We start from the raw sequence: 17475 nt of genomic DNA on the forward strand, positions 1-17475 counted from the left end.
GCCCTCCCCGTCCCGCCCGGGGCCGGCGCGCATCCCCGGCGCGCTCCCGCGGCCCCGCTCGGTGCCTTCCGCCGCCCGGGAGGCGGGTGGTGTGTCCCGCACGTCATATCAGCCGCCCGCCCGCCATTGGCTGCGCCGCCTCACCCGACCGGGGCCGCGGCCGCCCGGGGCTGGCGCGGCGGCTCCCGCGCCCGGAGCTCGCCCCGCCCGGCGGGGAGGGACGGGAGGGGACGGGCGGGGCGGCGGCGCGGAGCGGAGCGGCGGGCCCGGCGCTGCCTGCGGCCGCGGGTAGGTCGGCGGCGGGTAACGTGACATCCGCGGCTCGGGGTTTATAAACCTTAGCCGGGGTGCGGGCCGGCGGCGCGCAGCCGGTACGGAGGCGGCGGAGCCGAGGTGAGCGGGACCGCGCCCCGGGGACAGGCGGACGGGCCCGGCCGGGGGAGCGGAGCTGTCCCCGCGGGCTCCGTGTCCTCCCGCGGGTTCGCTCGGCTGGCTCGGGTCTCGCCGCATCCCCCGGAGCTCGGTGGGCGCTGGAGGAGGCGGCGGTGTGTGTCAGTGCCTGGCGCGATGCTCGGGGCTTTACTAAGCGTGTGGGTGTGTTTCAGGACTCCGGAGAAGCCAATGCCCAGGTTGGAGAGCCGCGCCTGGAGCTGTTCGTGCACGGCCAGAGGAAGGCACAGGAGCCAGCTGGGGGACACGGCGGCGGAGCTGGCCGCCAAGGTGGGCGAGATGCTGGGCTCCTCCGTGTCCAGCCCCTCGCTGGCGCTGGTGGGTCGCGGAGCTCGCAGCCCCAGCACCAGCAGCACCAGCAGCAGCGCCAGCAGCAGCGCCAGCAGCACCAGCAGCACCTTGAACTGGAGTCAGCACCTGGTGCAGAGGAGCGTGGTGCTCTTCGTCGTGGGTGCTTTCATGGCCCTGGTGCTGAACTTGCTGCAGATCCAGCGGAATGTGACTTTGTTCCCTGACGAAGTGATCTCTACGCTCTTCTCCTCCGCCTGGTGGGTGCCCCCGTGCTGCGGCACAGCAGCGGGTGAGTCGCTGACCTCCGCGAGTGATTTTCGGTTTTTCCTCATCCTCCCGTGGAGGAGGAGAGGCTTTGGGGCTGAGTGCGTGCCCCGTGCGCGTGGGAACCCCGCACTTCCATCACCCAGCGAGTGATGCGAGCTCGGGCATTCGGGAGGACGCGCTCCCAGCGTTATCCCCGCGCGGTGCCGCGTGCCGGAGGGCGGTGTGGAGCCGGTGCGCTGTGTCCCGGTGGAGCGGGGGATGTTCCCGGGGCGCGGGGGTGACCGCGGGCTTCCCGCCTGTCCCCGCTGCCCCCGCCCCGCGCGCCCGGGGGGGGCGTGCCGGCCCCGCCCCCCGCCGCCCATTGGCTGCGGCCGAACTGGTGAGTGGCGGGCGGCGCGCGCCATTGGCTGCGGCCGCGACAGGCCACGGGCTGGGCCACAACAAGGAAGTCACGTGCGGCGGCGCGCGCGGCCCTGTCACCGGCTCGGCCACCATCCCTGTCACCGGCCCGGCCACCATCCCTGTCACCACACCGGCCCGGACCCGGGCCCCGTCACTGGCCCGGGCACTGTCACCGGCCCGGCTACCATTCCTGTCACCGGCCCGGGCCCCATCCCTGTCACCGCACCGGCCGGGACCCGGGCCCTGTCACCGGCCCCCATCCCTGTCACCGCACCGGGCCCCGTCCCTGTCACCGGCCCGGCCACCATCCCTGTCACCGCACAGGCCCATCCCTGTCACCGCACGGGTCCATCCCTGTCACCGGCCTGGGCCCCATCCCTGTCACCGGTCCCCGTCCCTGTCACCGCACAGGCCCCGTCCCTGTCACCGGCCCGGCCCCACCTCTGTCACCGGCCCGGGCCCTGTCACTGTCACCGGTCCCCATCCCTGTTACCAGCCTGTCACCCGGTACCATCCTGACCCCCAGCCCTGTCTCCGGACGGGCCTTGTCACCAACCCGGCTCCCACCCCTGGCACTGGCCTAGGTACTGTCACTGGCCTGGCCCCCATCTCTGTCACCGGCCTGTCCCCTACCTGTGTCACCGGCCTGGTACCTGGCACCATCCTGGCCTCCACTCCTGTCACCTCTGTCACCAGCCCGGGCCCTGGCACTGTCCTGGCCCTTGCCCACTGCCCCTTTCAGCTGCCTTCTTGCTACGCCTTGCACCCGTCACCTGTCTGTCCCCTGTCACCTGCCTGCCCCTTGCCCTCTGTCCCCATCACCTGCTTGCTCTCAGTGCCTTTCCTGCTGCTCCTGTCACCTAACCGTGCCCTGTGTCCTGCCCCTGTCACCTGCCTGGCCCCTGCCCGCTGTCCCTCCCTGTCCCTTGTCCCCTGCCCACCCTGCCTGCTGCTGGGCAAATACCACGGAAGGCTCAGGCCGCGGTGTGGTTGTCACAGCAGCTGGCACATACCTCGTGCTTTATCACTCGTAACCCCCCAGTCTGTGCCTAGACAAAAACAAGGTTTGAGTGAACGGTTGGAGGATTACAAAGGAGTAACGTTTTAGGACATAAACCCACTGTAATAGTTTATAATTTGCATTGAAAGTACTTTGAACAACTCCTGCCTATTTATGTTTAATACAGTTATGTGATTTCTGCTTGATCACACAGTGAAGGGGATATGAACTATAAACCGTAAACTTGAATGAATAATTAACTGTGTAGTAAAAAGGATGGCCTGGGATATTCTCCAAAGAGAGTTCTCATAGTCCTGTCACAGTTGGATAAAACTTTGGAATTTAGCTGTTATGCCTGGTAGCTGGCATCAGAGTAATGAAGCTGTTTCAGAACACATCTATCTTGGAATAGTATGTTCTGTAGCCTTCTTAACATAGAATTTATTACACTTAAAGTTTAAGGGATTTTAAAAAAAAGAACAGGAAAGGATATCAATAAACACAGAAGTTGCATTCAGTAAAAGCAGCATGTCTAACCCTGGAGTTGGTGGCAATACACAGAGTTGCAGTCTTTAGAAGAGTGAAACTCTGGTGTTGGTGCTAGGAACTCAGCTAACACTAGCCTATGTTCTTCTGCAACCAACTTTCAGACTGATAAGGCTGAAAAGTGCTTTATGGCGATAAAAACGTTGCCTGGTTAACTGTATGAGTAGTTATTTTTCCCTGATATAAATAGACTGATGGCAGCTGCTTGTTTAAGTTCAGCTCTGCTTCTGTTTGATATCAAAATTCATCTGACGTGGACAGGAGCACTGGGCTGACTTACAGCCCAGCAGAAGGAGAGAAAGCAGCTCTGCTAATAAACTTTTAAATCCAGGCAAACGTTTAATTCAGGACCTGATTCACAGCTGATGAATCATGTTCATAAAGCTGTCAGCCCTGCACGTGAGCAATGAACACAGATTCCACTCCTTGCAAAGCTTTTATTGTGCTTTGCTTTTATTGGTACAAGCATTTGCTCAGGATGTCAAATGACAAATCTCTTTAAACAAAAGGAGCTTCAAGTCAGATACCTTAACAAAGCAATGTATATTTAAATGTTCAAAGAGAATACTGCTTGTTAGAGCGGGGTTTTTACTTCTCTAAAGTAGTAAAGGCGGATAATAATTGTGTTTTATCAGGCTTACAGTGGTGTGATGAGCACCTCGCTGCTTTCTCAGGCACTTACATGTTTAATATGGATAATCATTGCCTAGCAGCTGGTACAAGTGGTGTTCCTTCTCTTGCAGCTGTGGTTGGCCTGCTGTACCCCTGCATCGACAGCCACCTCGGGGAGCCCCACAAGTTCAAGCGGGAGTGGGCCAGCGTCATGCGCTGCATCGCCGTCTTCGTGGGCATCAACCACGCCAGCGCTGTATCCTTCACCTGCTGCTTGCTCTGTGCTTGCTCTGTGCTCATCAGGCTGTCTGCCACTCGGGTCTGGGGGAGGTTGGGAAGGTAAGGGTGGTGTTTGTGGCAGAGGAGTTCTGTGAGACCTGCTATAAACCACAGTGACTACTGTAAAATGTATAACGCAGCTCACTGAAAGGGTCATGAGAGGGAAGAGGGATTGACATCATGGTATGTCTTGTACAACTGCAAGCATGACAGTGTAAGTTGTGTTGTTTTAATCTAGGTCATATCTACATATAAAAGTTAACACAGCTAACTAGTGATGTGCTAGTGAGAAGCACAAAATAAGAGTGTTCTTTGTGGTGAAATATGGTGGCTTGAGCAGAAAACCTAAGTCAGCTGGAGTTATCCAAGCTACTTGAGACAAAAATCCATGGAAGTTAAATGTTTTAAAATGTAGCATATTCTTTAGAAACTCTGTGTGACAAAAATTGATGTTGACTTTGCAGTCAGGCTCCAGTCAGAGTTAACAAGAGCTATGATTACTTGGCAGGTCTGAAAATCAAATCCTAATGTATTGTATTTAAAGACAGAGAATTATGCTCACTTTCAGTTTGAGTTCTCCCTTGTTCAATTTCAGCAGCAGGATGTTTACAGACTTAAAAAGGACTGTCCTTAACATCTTCTTCCAGAAACTAGACTTTGCAAACAATGTCCAGCTGTCCCTGACTCTGGCAGCCTTGTCCCTGGGGCTTTGGTGGACATTTGATCGTTCAAGAAGTGGTCTCGGACTTGGAATAACAATAGCCTTTGTAGCAACACTGATAACCCAGTTTCTTGTATATAATGGTGTTTATCAGTAAGTTATGCTTTAAAATACTATTTCAATTCTCTTGTCTTAACTAAAAGCATGGGTGCACATGAACTGGAATTTAGTTGTTACCATATTTGGCACATTCTTATAAGAAGATGTTTAGTTTGTCTAAGGTAATGGTCCAGTTGTTCCAAATGCCCACTGAGAGCAGATGAATTGGGAGGTATGTTGAAATGGTAACACCTCAGAGAACTGAACTTCTACTGACTCTCAGCAGAGTGAATTTATAAACTTTACTGGCTAGGACATGGGGGTTTAGAAGCTTATGAAGTTTACAGACTTAATTTGGTCTCCCATTTTCAATCTCCTCTGTTATTGTGGGTGTTTTGGGGTTTTTTTTGTTTTGTTTCAGCCCGGGGACAGAATTCTGCAGCATCTGGTTAGCAGTATGTAAGATGATGAAAGTTCCTTGTCTCTAACTTTCTAACTTACTTCCCTTTTCTTTACTAGGTATACATCCCCAGATTTCCTTTACATCCGTTCTTGGCTTCCATGTATATTTTTCTCAGGAGGTGTGACTGTAGGAAACATAGGACGCCAGCTGGCTATGGTAATTACTGCATAATTAGTAGTTTCCTTAACAATCCAAATGCCTTCCATTGTTGTTAGTCCAAGAACAAACTATGCCTTGAAGGGTATGACTCACAAGCTGACAGAGTTAAATAGATGTATTCCTAAGAGCTGAACTGTAAGCAGACAACCTGTGTTGCCAGTAGAGTGGGTATTGTCTTAGTGTTTGAATATCTTTTGTGTTTAACTTTTTCCAGCAGCAGCCTAAATAAGACTGGAATCAGTACATTGTTCCTGCTCCATCAGTGTTTATAATTAACGTCTTGGGTAGCTGGAGAACTGAGACACTGTTGGGCTTTCTCTAATTATTCATGCACAAAAGTATATATAGGGAAATGTCCCTATATAGCTTCAAATTCCACTGCTCCAGAATCAAATATTCTCTTGCTGGTTACTTAAGATTCAAGTATCACTCCATATATGGGATAATATAAATTGCTGTCTTGTTTGCCAAGTTCTTAAAGAATTATTTCCTTGTGGCACACTAGAGAGTAAACCTGGCTGTGTGTTTGCACATCAGCCTAAGGCTTGGTTGTGAAAAATGTTCTGACACTGATGGCTAATAATCATTAATACTGTGTTAACTTCTTTGCTATGTAAGTCCTGTATCCTGGAAAACATCCTTCAAATATTTAACTTTCCTGAGGCTGCTGTGGTTTAGGTGTTTTCAATTTTTACTGAAGGAAGAGCATTTGAGGTTCTTCAAAGCACAAGTTCACTACTCCCCCTTCAAATCCTACTGATGCATACAATCTGCATTTGAGTTTATTTAGGACTACTTGTATGGGGGGAAGAGGAAGCATAATTTCTTACTTTAAATTTGCCACTCACATCAAGTGAAAATCATACATTAACTGAATTCTATTTAAGCTTTGGTATTGCAGCAGAGTCTTAAAATAAAATGATAGTTGGTTTTATGCTACAGTTCTGTATTCCACACAGTGCTTCCAGTTGCTCTTCTGCTCCTCTTAGAAAGCAAAGGAAGGGAGCCTTAAACTAGAAAGAGCTAAAATTAATTTAGACACATAGAACTTTTTTCCTTTGATTTTCACCTGGCAAATTACCTGAATGTAGTTAAAATCGGCCTGGATCCTGCCTGCAACTTTCCTGTCAATCTTGTCATCTTCCTTATAAAGAAAGGGGAAAGTTGGCAATGCAGAGCTTTTTATTCTGGTTATTTAGAGGTATCTTCTCATGTGTTTTACATTGCCATTACTTAGTCAAGAAAAACTTGAAGAAGTGCAACATTTTCACAGGAACACTTCTGCAAGTCTTTGTGAAGCGTACTGTGCTGGAAATCCAAAGAAGTAGAGTCTGTAATTCAGTCAGCCACATCTTTCTTCTCTATTGGTAATTCAAAAGTCCAGTCCATTTTGTGAGCCATCATGGATGGGGCAGGAAGATGGAAAGCAGCATTTTTTAACCCATACTTGAATGAAACAGTTATTTCTCTAGCTGTGTTGTGCTGCAGCCCCTGAGCTATTTGCTGCATGTGACAGATATTTTCTGGGTTTGTCCAGAGTAAAAGGTGGAACCTGTGGAAATTAGTGGAGTAAAGTTGCTTTGCTTCTTCCTCAGCCCCTCTCTAGCTTTTCCAGTTAGAAATGGAAAGTGAAATGAAAAGTGTCCCTGAGACATCTCCTCCCATGCTGATAAATGTCAGCTGGGAGATGCCTGCTGCTTTCCAGTCACTGGATTCCAAGGGAGCTCCCATGAGCTAACAGAGTGCAGTGTGACCTTTCAGCAGAGCTGCTCTCAGCAGAGACTTTGGGGTTTTGTTTGGCTTGTTGGCTTTTTTGCTAGCAGCTTGAGGATGAAATCCAATATTTTCTTTTAGTAGGTTTTATAGCAAAAGGAGAGGTGAAGGTGCTGCTGCTGCACCACTTCTGTCTGCTCATTGTGACACTTGGAGTTGCTCATCAGCTGGGTTATGTGGGTGGCAACACTTCATTTTGAGTTGTAATCACCATTCTCAGCATCTGACAAATCAGGGTGGTATTCAGAAATTAGGCCTCACAAATATCTATTGTGTACTAGTGCTAGAGGCTGGAGAACTGAGAATGCATTCAATGCTTGAAAATATATTTGCATTTTGACCTTAGAAAGAGAACATGTTACAAGCTTTGTTTCAAAGAAAAAAGGGTGAAATATCTTATAGTGACATACTACAGGGTTCCATACTAGAAAGGGGACTTAGGAAGAAATGAGTGAGTCTCTGATCCCAGGCTTTGATTGAAAAATAAAGTAACTTGTGGTAAAAGGTAGTTTGAAAAAGGGCTGTTAAAACTGAATTATTGTCCATTAAGTGAAGCATTGCATACCTTCTGTTAAGAAAGTAACTGAGATAGAGAGGAGAGATAACAAAGTCTTATAAAAAGGAGTGCAATTGGCAGAAGGATTTTTTGGGTGCACTGATTGAGGCAACAAACACCCATAGTGTTGGGTTTTTTGTCCACAGTTAGAGAACACATCCTTGTTAAGCTTTTATAAGAAGTAATTCTCTCTAGGTCATTGTCAGCCTAACTGGAGTTACTTGACTATTTAATAATTGAAAATACTGCATAATGTTATCAGATGGCATTAAAACCTAACATGTGTTTGATGTTTTTTATCCATAGGGTATTCCAGAGAAACCACACAATGATTAAGCCTTCGAAGAAGAACACCCAGTGCCAGTGTGAAAGCAACATTATGAAGATGTGTTCCTTTTTAGAACTGAAGATTATTTAGAAGAAATAATCTCTTTATGGGCTCACTGCACAAATGACTTGTGGGAAAAAATATTAATCCACTCTTAGAATAGCCAAGTGAAATTAACTGCTTATCTTGAAATCTTACCCTGATTTACCACATAAGCACTTGCATATGGCTGTTCTCTGGAAGAGTTTAACACCAAGTGCATACAACTGTTGAGGCTCAGTGGCAGTTTTCCAAGTATTAGATTCCACTGTTAAGTTATTGAATCAGCTGCCATGTTTTAAAGCCTTGAAACTGAAATTTAATTACAAGCTCTTGTATCAGTGCCCAAAGGAAGTAGATCGATGGTGCTTAACAATGATGAAGTATGGTTTAATAGGAATAGTATTTATCCAAATCTTTAAAAAATAGGGTTATTTAAAAATAAGAGTGATCCAAACAGATTAAAGGCATTGCACTAATGCTTTTAGGAGTCTTATGAAGGAATCATGCCCTTACTTGTAATGCTGCATTAAGTTTCTGTCTTTGACCGTGGAGGGGGTTTGAGGGATGAGAGGTTGGAAGCCTTAATTTGGAATTTCTAAATTACTTCAGTATGAGAAGTGAACACTGGAGACAATCTTGTTCAAACGTGAACCTTTATCAAGAGATTCCAACTGGAAATTTCATTACTCCTGAGGCTTGCAGTTAGATTTGCAAGAATCAAGTTCTGGCCACAGTTCAGTAAGAAATCTAAGTGTGTGTGACTACCCCTGCTTAATGTTAGACACCTGCTTCAGTGTCTCACCAAGGGACATCTGAAGTTTCTCAAATGTCTGGTGTCACTGAAAAAACATGCATTGCATGTCATTGCTTGGCCATCTACTTCTTTGATTTACATTTCCTCCTAGAGCTGTCCTTTGAATCCAGGTTTGGACTGAAATGATTAGAAAGAGAATTGGGCCTCAAATGTGATTTAAACTGTACGTGAAGAATAGCAAACAGCTTGTTTTCTCAGTTCAGTTTCTGAAAGAGATCACTACTTGTTTTTACACAACCCTATAGAACTTGCAATCTGTGATTGCCTTCTTAAAAACAAAAAGTGCTTATGTCACTGCATTAAATATTTGGTGTTTCTTAATACATAGTTCTGGTGAGCACAACATATTCATTTGATAGCTTAGACCACAGGAGACCTAAATAGCAAGTATTAGGTCTTAAAAGTTGAAGTGCAATGTACAGTAAGTCTGAGCCTCAAGTTCTCTTCAATATCGATCATTTCTTATGAGAGATTAAAGAGAAAAGGGTTCTGAGTTCATTTCAATGCTGCATGGAGTCAAATGGAGCAATAATTTATTTAACTAGTAAAGCTAGTTTTGTTGTATCTTACATTGAACCCAAATTTTTAGAAATACTCCAGTTTTGTGGTTATGGTGTACTTGTAAACTTTTATGGATTTGCCTTTTTGTATTAAGTTTGGTTGTTTTTTTTTTCCTTGTGTTCTTTTCCAATCTTATATGGCTTGAGTTATAGTTAGAAGCATCAGTTAAAGGTTGAACCATCAAAACAGAAGTTGAGGCCAGGTCTCTGTCCTGGCTGGTTTTGCTGTTCTAAGAGAATGCTAGCAACAAAAGTTTAGCACAAAGTCTATACTACAGAGCAGATCCCAATTCTAACCTTGCTTTGGTGTAAATCAAGAGTAATTTCATTGGTACAAGATCCTTCCTTGAATGTTCAAAACCTGAATAATCAAATTTTATAGCTACTTGAAGAGATCAGGAAGGGTTCAGCTCAGCTGTTTAAGAAGCTGCTGCCTTGCTGGAGATACAGCTTTGTAACCATCTTAAAACCCATTTTAAAATGTTATGAAACCAGATTTAAGTAAAGCTGGCAGTGATCTCTATGGATATTTGATAGAGAAGTATCTAAGATTTATCTGTAAAGACTGAAACTAAATCTGTACCTGTTAGAAATAATGCAGCCAAAAATGTAAGTCAAAAGTTCATTTTTTGCCAATACTTCTGAGTATCTTAACCAAAGTGATTTAAGTTTGGAAGAGGTGGGGAGGGGAGTGAAGAAAATTTGCACTATTCTGAATTTGAACACTTAAATTCTCATTCTTACTGATAAGTTTTCAGCGGTGTGTTTGGTTTTACACTTTTTTTACTATTAAAGTTTTAAGATCAAACCATGTTTGCCTTGGATTCTCTGTGCTCGCATTATGCAGGAATCTTTCTTGAAAAGGACAGTTGTTATGGTTGCATAACAAATATTCAGTCATGCATATGCAGTGGTTTTTAAAAAAAATCCTAAACTGAACTTGGCAAGATCAGCTTCAGCGTGGACTGTAGAGTTGAAGAAAAACAAAAACAGCCTTGCTATTGTAGCAGTAAAGCAGAGTAAGTGTGTCGTGGCTTTGTGGCTTAAAGTACAGAATCTTCCTGCCATTGTCTTCCAAAATGCTGAAATTCATAATCTGAAACAAAATATGGAGGGGGCAGGGTAAGCATTGCAAATTCCTGTTGTGGTTTGGTTGTCTGCAGCAGTGATTGCTAAAGTCTGAAGCAGCTTGAAGAATGCAAGCTAAGAATGAGCTGCTAAGGCTGAGCAACTCTAATAGCAGCTTGCAAATTTAGACCAAAAGTCTTCAATTTTAGTGCACTTAAGTGTCTATTTTGGACTTCTAGAAGTTGCTGCATTTTCAGTGGAAACAGTAGAGTGACTTTTTGGTCAATTTAGGAATTTCTAAACTATTTTAGCTTAAAGGGCCTGTGTTTGTTTAAATTCGGTGTAGCAGCTGAGAAGGTGTTAACAGCTCCCATCTGATGGCCCACGTTCTCCGGGTACATTGATTTCCCTGAAACTGCACTCAAATTTTGTGAAAAGGAATTAAATACATATTTTTGTGTATGTGAATATATATATATGCATACAAATATATATATATACACTTATATATGTGTGTGTATATACATATAAGGTTGTGAGACACAGCCTGGTCTAGGAAAGCTAAAATATGATGGTCTCCTTTTTAGTCAGGAACAGGTGTACAAAGTTTATAAAGGAAAAAAAAAGTAAAATATTCTTCCCAGCAAGTGGGATGATTTGACATGTGCATATTCCTGCAGATCCATCCTGTGGCTCGTGCAGCCTTTGGCTTTAATCATGGGGATTTGCAGGTGCTAAATTAGCCACAGGAGGGCCCATAGTCTGTTCTCTGAATGCAGCAGGAACATATTGAGATGCATAATGAAATTAGGTCTCAATTGCCTTTACTGCACATCAGAGTAGCTCCAAAATTCATGAGAACAAAGCATTATATACTGGGCTAATTGAACAAAGCATATATGGGAGAGTTTATTGAGGGTCCTGTCTTGGAAACAGGTGAGAGGTGTGAGTGGCAGTGGGTTCTTTCAGCTAAAAGGCCAAGAAAGGCTCCTAGATAGATAATTGTGATTTCTCTGGGCACTGATATACTACAGGAGTTGCCCCTTGCATAGTTTGGAGTCATCTCCCTGTGTTTAAATCCTTACATTGAGCTGTGAGAATGTTCTGCCTTCCTGGGCTGCAGAAGGGGACAGGTGAATTGCAAATTCCATAAAGCCACAGTCTTCATGCAGTCTGTGATAAGAGAGTCTGTAGATTGTGATGATGCTTCTGGCCTGCTCTGGTTAACTTCCAGACACAGAATTCAAAATACATATGGTAATTCCTATAAATAATGCATTACTACCCAAAAACACATAAAAGGTTAGAGCTTTACTCAGTTTTACGCAGTGAAATTTTTTGTTTCAGCTGCAAATTATGCCTTCTCTGTTCCATTAAGTCTTGTTCATGTGTTGAGTGACCTGTGCTAGACAAAGCACAAAGTTTGGGTCAGCTGGAACACTTGTTACCACCCTGACATGCACTGGTTTGATTCTGACCTTTGAAAAAGTGGTCTTTCTGACCTTTGAAAAGTTGTCTGACAGTACAATGCTTCACCTCTTCAAAAACCTGAACCACTCTTTTTTTATAAAAATGAAATGAGCAATTTCAATTTCCAAACATTCCTCCTGGTTGTTTTTAATGTTGCAGAAATGTGTAAGAATGTGTAGGTTTTGGAATTATCTTTTGTTTTGGTAAATCAGGGGTTTTGGGCCAAAAAAAATGGGTTTTAAAAAAATTTCTGACCACTTTTGATAAGTATCACCTTGCCTAGGTACCACCCTCATTGTTCTTTTATTTTCTGGCCCAGGGTTATCACTTTCTTCTTCCTTCCTGTCCTTTGTTGTTTAAAAAGCCTCCTCTGGGCTTTATACTGGGCTTCATCACCTTTCAGAGCTCATTTTCCTCTCTGCCACCCCATAGGTGCCTGTGCTGGATCTGCAGTCTGCACACTGCCCTGTCTGGACCTTTTCATTCTCAGACATTACTCAGAGCTTGTTCAGGGTTGGTTTTTTTTCCTGTTTTTTTGCCTTTTTCTGTCAGAAACTCTTTCTACAATAAAAAGTCAGCCTGCTGGAAGGACCAGCATCCCCCATCTCTGGGGGAGCACGTAAGAAGCTGTGTTGTTCTGCAGAATCTCTGCCTTGTGCTGACAATTGCATTTGGGAAGATGAAGTTTTGTGTTTAAAACAAACAAAACAACCCAAACAAACCCCAAGTTTTTCTCACCTGCCCTGGCTCAGAAGAGCAGCTTTGCAGTGCCAGCTGTGTCACTGTTGTGTGGTGCTGGAGGCTGCAGGGGTTTCAAACAGCAGCACCTGGAGATGGGACATCTCAGGCTCTGTTAACTCTGGATCCTGCAAGCCACCACTCAGATTTTAATACCAGCACCTCTTGCACTGCTGCTGTGTCCAAAAAACCAGCTGCTGTTGAGTTTAATGCTAGGTATCATTTGCACAGGTATCATCCAAAAGCAGGAGAAGCTGGCTGTGACTCCTGATCACTCCTGGTGTGCACACCAGGCACCAGGACCCTGTAGCACAGAGCCTGGGCTGTGTGGAGCTGTGCTGGAGGGATGAGCAGCCAGCTCTGATTTCTCCAGGAACTCTGCTGCTCCTGGGCTGCTGGAAGATGTGACATGAGCTGGTGGAGGAGGAAGGTGCAACACATCCCTGCCAGCATTGATCAAGCCCACCCCAAATTCTGCCCTGCAAGAATCAGACAGCACAGTCCAGAAATCTCTGGAGGTGCAGAGCTTGGGCTAAGGCAGATTCTCCAGGAATAAATACCCTGCTGGCACACCCAGCTCTAGCAAAGCAAACAGGGCAACAATCAAAACTCCAAGGCCTCTTTTGTGCAGACCCTGTCCAGACAAGCAGAGCTGATTTATTTCCATGCAGAGCTCTGCAGCAGGGAGATTCTTTGCAACCTCTGGCTTAAACATTTTTCCTTGCTTGGCTGAAGTTCACAGACAGTGCATTCAGTGATGTCCTCACCCCAGAAAGGATCCAAACAGAGCTGACCTGAGGTGTAGCACAGGGCAAGTCAGTGGACTGGAGATGTGCTGAGCATCACGAGCAGCTCCAGGTTTGGAGCTGTGCTCCCAGCCACAGCAGAGCAGCAGAAATTGTCACTGCTCAGGGCTGGAGGTCAGACATGGATAATCCTCCCACCAAAGCTCCCACAGCTCACCTTCCAAACACCTTGCTTAAGGCTATTTTGGAGCAGTTGAGTAAGAGTGAATAAAAACATCAGCAAAAGAGCCACACTCAGCATCTGAGTTATCAGCTCAGTACAAGAAGATAGTAATGGTGTCTAACAGCATAACCAATCCTGATGATTTTACTCAGAATTTTAGCAAGTTTTTTGTCTTTTCATGCAAAGAAAACACCTGGTATGACCAGGGCAGACCCTGCTGCCACTGTTGAGCTTTTACTTCCCCCTTCCTCCCACAGCTTTGTGGTGCTGCTGGGATGAGAGTCCTCCCACGGTACAAATGAGTCTGTACTGAACACAGATTGAAGGTACGACCTAGGGACTCGTGATTCTCTTGGTGGAGCTCAGCTGCAAAGGGTAAACACTCCCATGATTGTGGACACACCAGGGTATTCAGCCCTATTGGCTGGTGGATTTGGCACAGGAGACACAAAGCCTGCAAAAGTGGCAACTGAAGACCACAGAGAGGATGTGAGACATCTCAAAACCATAGAATCACTTACACTGGAAGAAAATTTAGGTGCTGGTAACTCAGCACTGCCAAGTCTATCACTTAAATCATGTCCCTCAGTGCCTCATCTACACATCTCATAGAGACCTTCAGGATGGTCACTCCACCACTGCCCTGGGCAGCCTGTTCCACTGCTTGACAACCCTTCAGGAGAAGAAATTTTCCTAATATCCTATCTAAACTTCCCCTGGCTCAGCTTGAGGCTGTTTCCTCTCATCCCAAACTAAAACAGCAGGAGGCTCAAGGTTTTAACCTCACCTTCAATGTCCACTAAAATGTGAACCAAAGACTGAACATCAGTGCTTATAGTGAGAAAAACTAGGAAAAACTAGGGTTTTGGGGTTTTTCCCAGCAATCAAACACTGGAAGAAGACCATGAAGTCAGCAATGCACAGATACCTCAGCATCATCACACCAACAACTCACTCTCATGGGAAGGATCACTCTTCTGGAAGGTGCAGCCAGGTGATGAAGTCTGAATGCGAAGTTATGAGGTCAATAGAACAAGTAGGCTCTCACAGGAGCTGGTGAATAAGTCTCCCATCAGATCTGCAGTGGGATTTGGGGAAAGAACAGCTGCATTTGTCTGCCTGCTCCTTGGGCATGTTCCACCTGCTTAATTGAAGGTAGGTCCAAGTGAGCCATCTGTTGACCTGGTTGAGGAATCAGAGCTTCCCACTAATTTAAAGATATTCTTACAGGTTATTAAAGGCCTAGAAGGAAAGGAGAGATGGATAAAAAGCTACAGTAAGAAGCTTTGCCTTAGAGGCACAGGTAATATCTGTAACAGCTGCTACACCCTATGCCTGAGCTAATTGTTAAATGAATCACCCTGGCAAAAGAAGCATTAATAAAGGGAAACGAAGACTGAACATCTGGAAAATAATATGAAAGGAAAGAATTTTCATATTTTGGAACTCCTTGCTGGGTGGGAACTGCTTGGGGAGACAGCTCTAATTGCTTGTCTGAGAGAATGAAAAGCAAATCTATTCCCAGTCTGAAATGAGCACAGTCATTGTGTATTCCTCCCTGCTCTCCTGTCCCAGTGCCACAACTGTTACAGGGGGCCCTGACCTGCAAATATCAAGACAAGCTCTTCATCTTCTGCTGCTTGGCCAGACAGCAATGTGCACCCACAGAGGCAGTGATGTGCACCAGCCTCCTCAGGACCTGGTCCAAGCTCAGAAGCTGTTTTCAGCAGCCAGGTGCAAGGTGCACTGTCAAAATAAGGTTATCCTGGTGGCACCTGCCTTGGTGCTGCTGGGTGCTTAGCAGGACTCATTTGATAAACCAGCTTTTCCCCTGAGGCTGTCAGGCTACCCTGGCACTGGCTGTGGGGCAGGAGGGGAGAACACCAGGCCTACTGCTGCTTGTTCCTGCTGTGCTTTGCAACTCCTTGATGGATACAGGGAGCTAGAGACACGGGCAATTTCTCTCTCTGCAGAAAAAGGACGTGGCCAACACACAGCAGAGCCCTCTGTGCAAGCCCTTGAGGATACCTTGTTCAGGAGCTCTGCAAAATGAGCCCACACCACAGTCTGAGTCAGATTTTTTCATTATTTGACACTGGAAACTGAGCTGGATGGAATTCTGGAACCTTCTTGGGTCTCATTCAGCTTTGGTGAGGACAATCAAATCAGGATACCACACATCTCTCTGACAGAAGGATGCTGGGATTTTAGCACCCATCTGGAAAACAGATCATCCTGCAATTCCTGTACATTGAGTCTGACTGGATTTAGCTTTTCTACTCACCATTTCCTGCTCACCATTTCCTGCTCACCATTTCCTCAAAGAAGCAGTTCATAATGGTCATCATTCTTCCACACTCCCTCCATTTGGTTTTCTTGCTCTTCTACCATTCTGCAAGTTCTCGGCCTCTTGTCTTGCAGAAGAATCTCCTTCACTTAACACCTCAAACAGCACTGTACAGCCAGATCTCCATCCAGCAGAGTACCTGACATGTACCAGGTATAACCAGGGCTGGTTTCTGCACAAATGAGTCCTGGGCAGCCACTTCCCAGGGCAAGTGTCCAGCAGGACACAGTGGGTCTGCAACAGGGGCATGCTGAGGGCAGGGGGGAGAAGCAGCACTGAACCAGGGCTCTGCAGTAGGACAGGTTCACAGCTCTCTCATTTCATCAGTAGTGTGAAAGTCTGAGCCACTTTTCTAAATAGAGTCTAAAAGTAACTCAGCCACCCTCCAAACACAATGGTGCTCCCCGGCCAAGCTTGCACATCACTGCCAGCAGTGCATCAAGCCCTTCCAAGCTTTTAATTTCCACCTGCAAAAGGAATGGGAAGGTTTTTCAGTATTTTACGTTTTCATTGGTGTGGGTGAAATCCCAACCTGAGCACAGGCAGAGCTCTTACATGGCACCACACTCCTGAAGTCCCCAGCAGCACCTGGCACGCCCCAAATCATCAGCACCAAATCTCCCCGCTCTGGTTCCACTGAAGGGAGGACCTGGACACCTGTCCCTTCACAATCTACTTCTCCCTGCTGCTCTGGAATACCTGTGCATGGAAATGCAGGCAGGAGATGTGGCACAGGGATGTGCCACCAGCCCACTGACCCCATGTGGCACGGCCCTGGCACTGGGAGGGCTGTGAGGTCAGGGAGGGACAGGGACAGCACCCTTGGGTGCAGGGAGAGAGGAATGCCACTGAAGCACAGGAGGAGAAGGGGCTGAAGCAAAGGAGGGGGTGTGGGGGGGCTGGGGCTGGGCAGGCTCATTCCCAAACATCCACACAAGGATCCTAAAGCATAATTATGAAATTTTAAAAAACAACTTGACGTTATAATTATAACGGCTCCTGGAGGAGCCGCATAATTGAATTCTAGGGTGTCTCGCTCTCATTGCAGGCACTAACAAGAGAATGGCTCAGCTTCCCTCGCAGCCTTCCCGGAGCCCTGCAAAGCTCAGGAGACACCCAACAATTCAATTATTGTTTCCCTCTGGAAAGCAGATCATTTTAGACACACGGCCAGCTCTAATTACAAAGGAGAGGGGGGAAAATTTCTTGTGTCCAAAATTATTTGACTCATTAAAAGGATTTACTTTCCGCCAGGCCTAAGGAGTTGAAGCTCTGGTGGAAGGATGGAAAGGGAGAGGAGCAGAGGCTCTGGCAGAAGAAGAGGGACCCCTGCCCTGCAGGGGTGTCCCCCTTTCCCAGGAAAAGCTGTTTTCCATGGGGAAGGAAGCTGAGGCTCCGGGCAGGCAGAGTTCATGGCAGAGCAGCTCCTCGCAGGGCTTTGGTTTGGCAGGAGCCAGAGCGGGGCTGGGGGAAGTTCCCTCCTCCCTGCTCTGCTCGGCAGTGGAAGCATGAGCTCTTGTGCTCAAAAAGCTTCATTATGGTGTTGAGGTTTTTGTGGGTTTTTTTTTTCCTCAGATTATT

At 46.5% G+C, this 17475-nt stretch overlaps 1 protein-coding gene across 2 annotated transcripts; it reads left to right on the plus strand.

The window, feature by feature from the left end:
• The first annotated feature begins 245 nt into the window (after positions 1-245).
• Positions 246-10113, plus strand: INSIG1 (insulin induced gene 1). Of its 2 annotated transcripts, none has more exons than XM_033072603.1 (6): positions 246-288; positions 606-1030; positions 3700-3824; positions 4495-4661; positions 5127-5226; positions 7865-10113. In XM_033072603.1, exons 2-6 carry the CDS (start codon positions 622-624, stop codon positions 7892-7894), a joined length of 831 nt encoding a protein of 276 aa, XP_032928494.1. In that variant the 5' UTR covers positions 246-288; positions 606-621; the 3' UTR covers positions 7895-10113. The 2 variants fall into 2 exon arrangements, with proteins under 2 accessions (XP_032928494.1, XP_032928487.1); XM_033072596.1 differs by lacking the exon at positions 246-288 and adding an exon at positions 296-393.
• The last annotated feature ends 7362 nt before the right edge of the window (positions 10114-17475 follow it).

Source organism: Catharus ustulatus, chromosome 1, assembly GCF_009819885.2.
Source record: "Catharus ustulatus isolate bCatUst1 chromosome 1, bCatUst1.pri.v2, whole genome shotgun sequence".
NCBI lineage: Eukaryota > Metazoa > Chordata > Aves > Passeriformes > Turdidae > Catharus > Catharus ustulatus.

What these genes read in the sequence shown, in the direction of transcription:
- INSIG1 (XM_033072603.1), top strand. Translation starts at nt 622, where the DNA reads ATGCCCAGGTTGGAGAGCCGCGCCTGGAGCTGTTCGTGCACGGCCAGA. An exon ending in GTGCTGCGGCACAGCAGCGG is followed by an intron (nt 1,031 to 3,699) that starts GTGAGTCGCTGA and finishes CTTCTCTTGCAG; the next exon opens with CTGTGGTTGGCCTGCTGTAC. An exon ending in GCATCAACCACGCCAGCGCT is followed by an intron (nt 3,825 to 4,494) that starts GTATCCTTCACC and finishes ATCTTCTTCCAG; the next exon opens with AAACTAGACTTTGCAAACAA.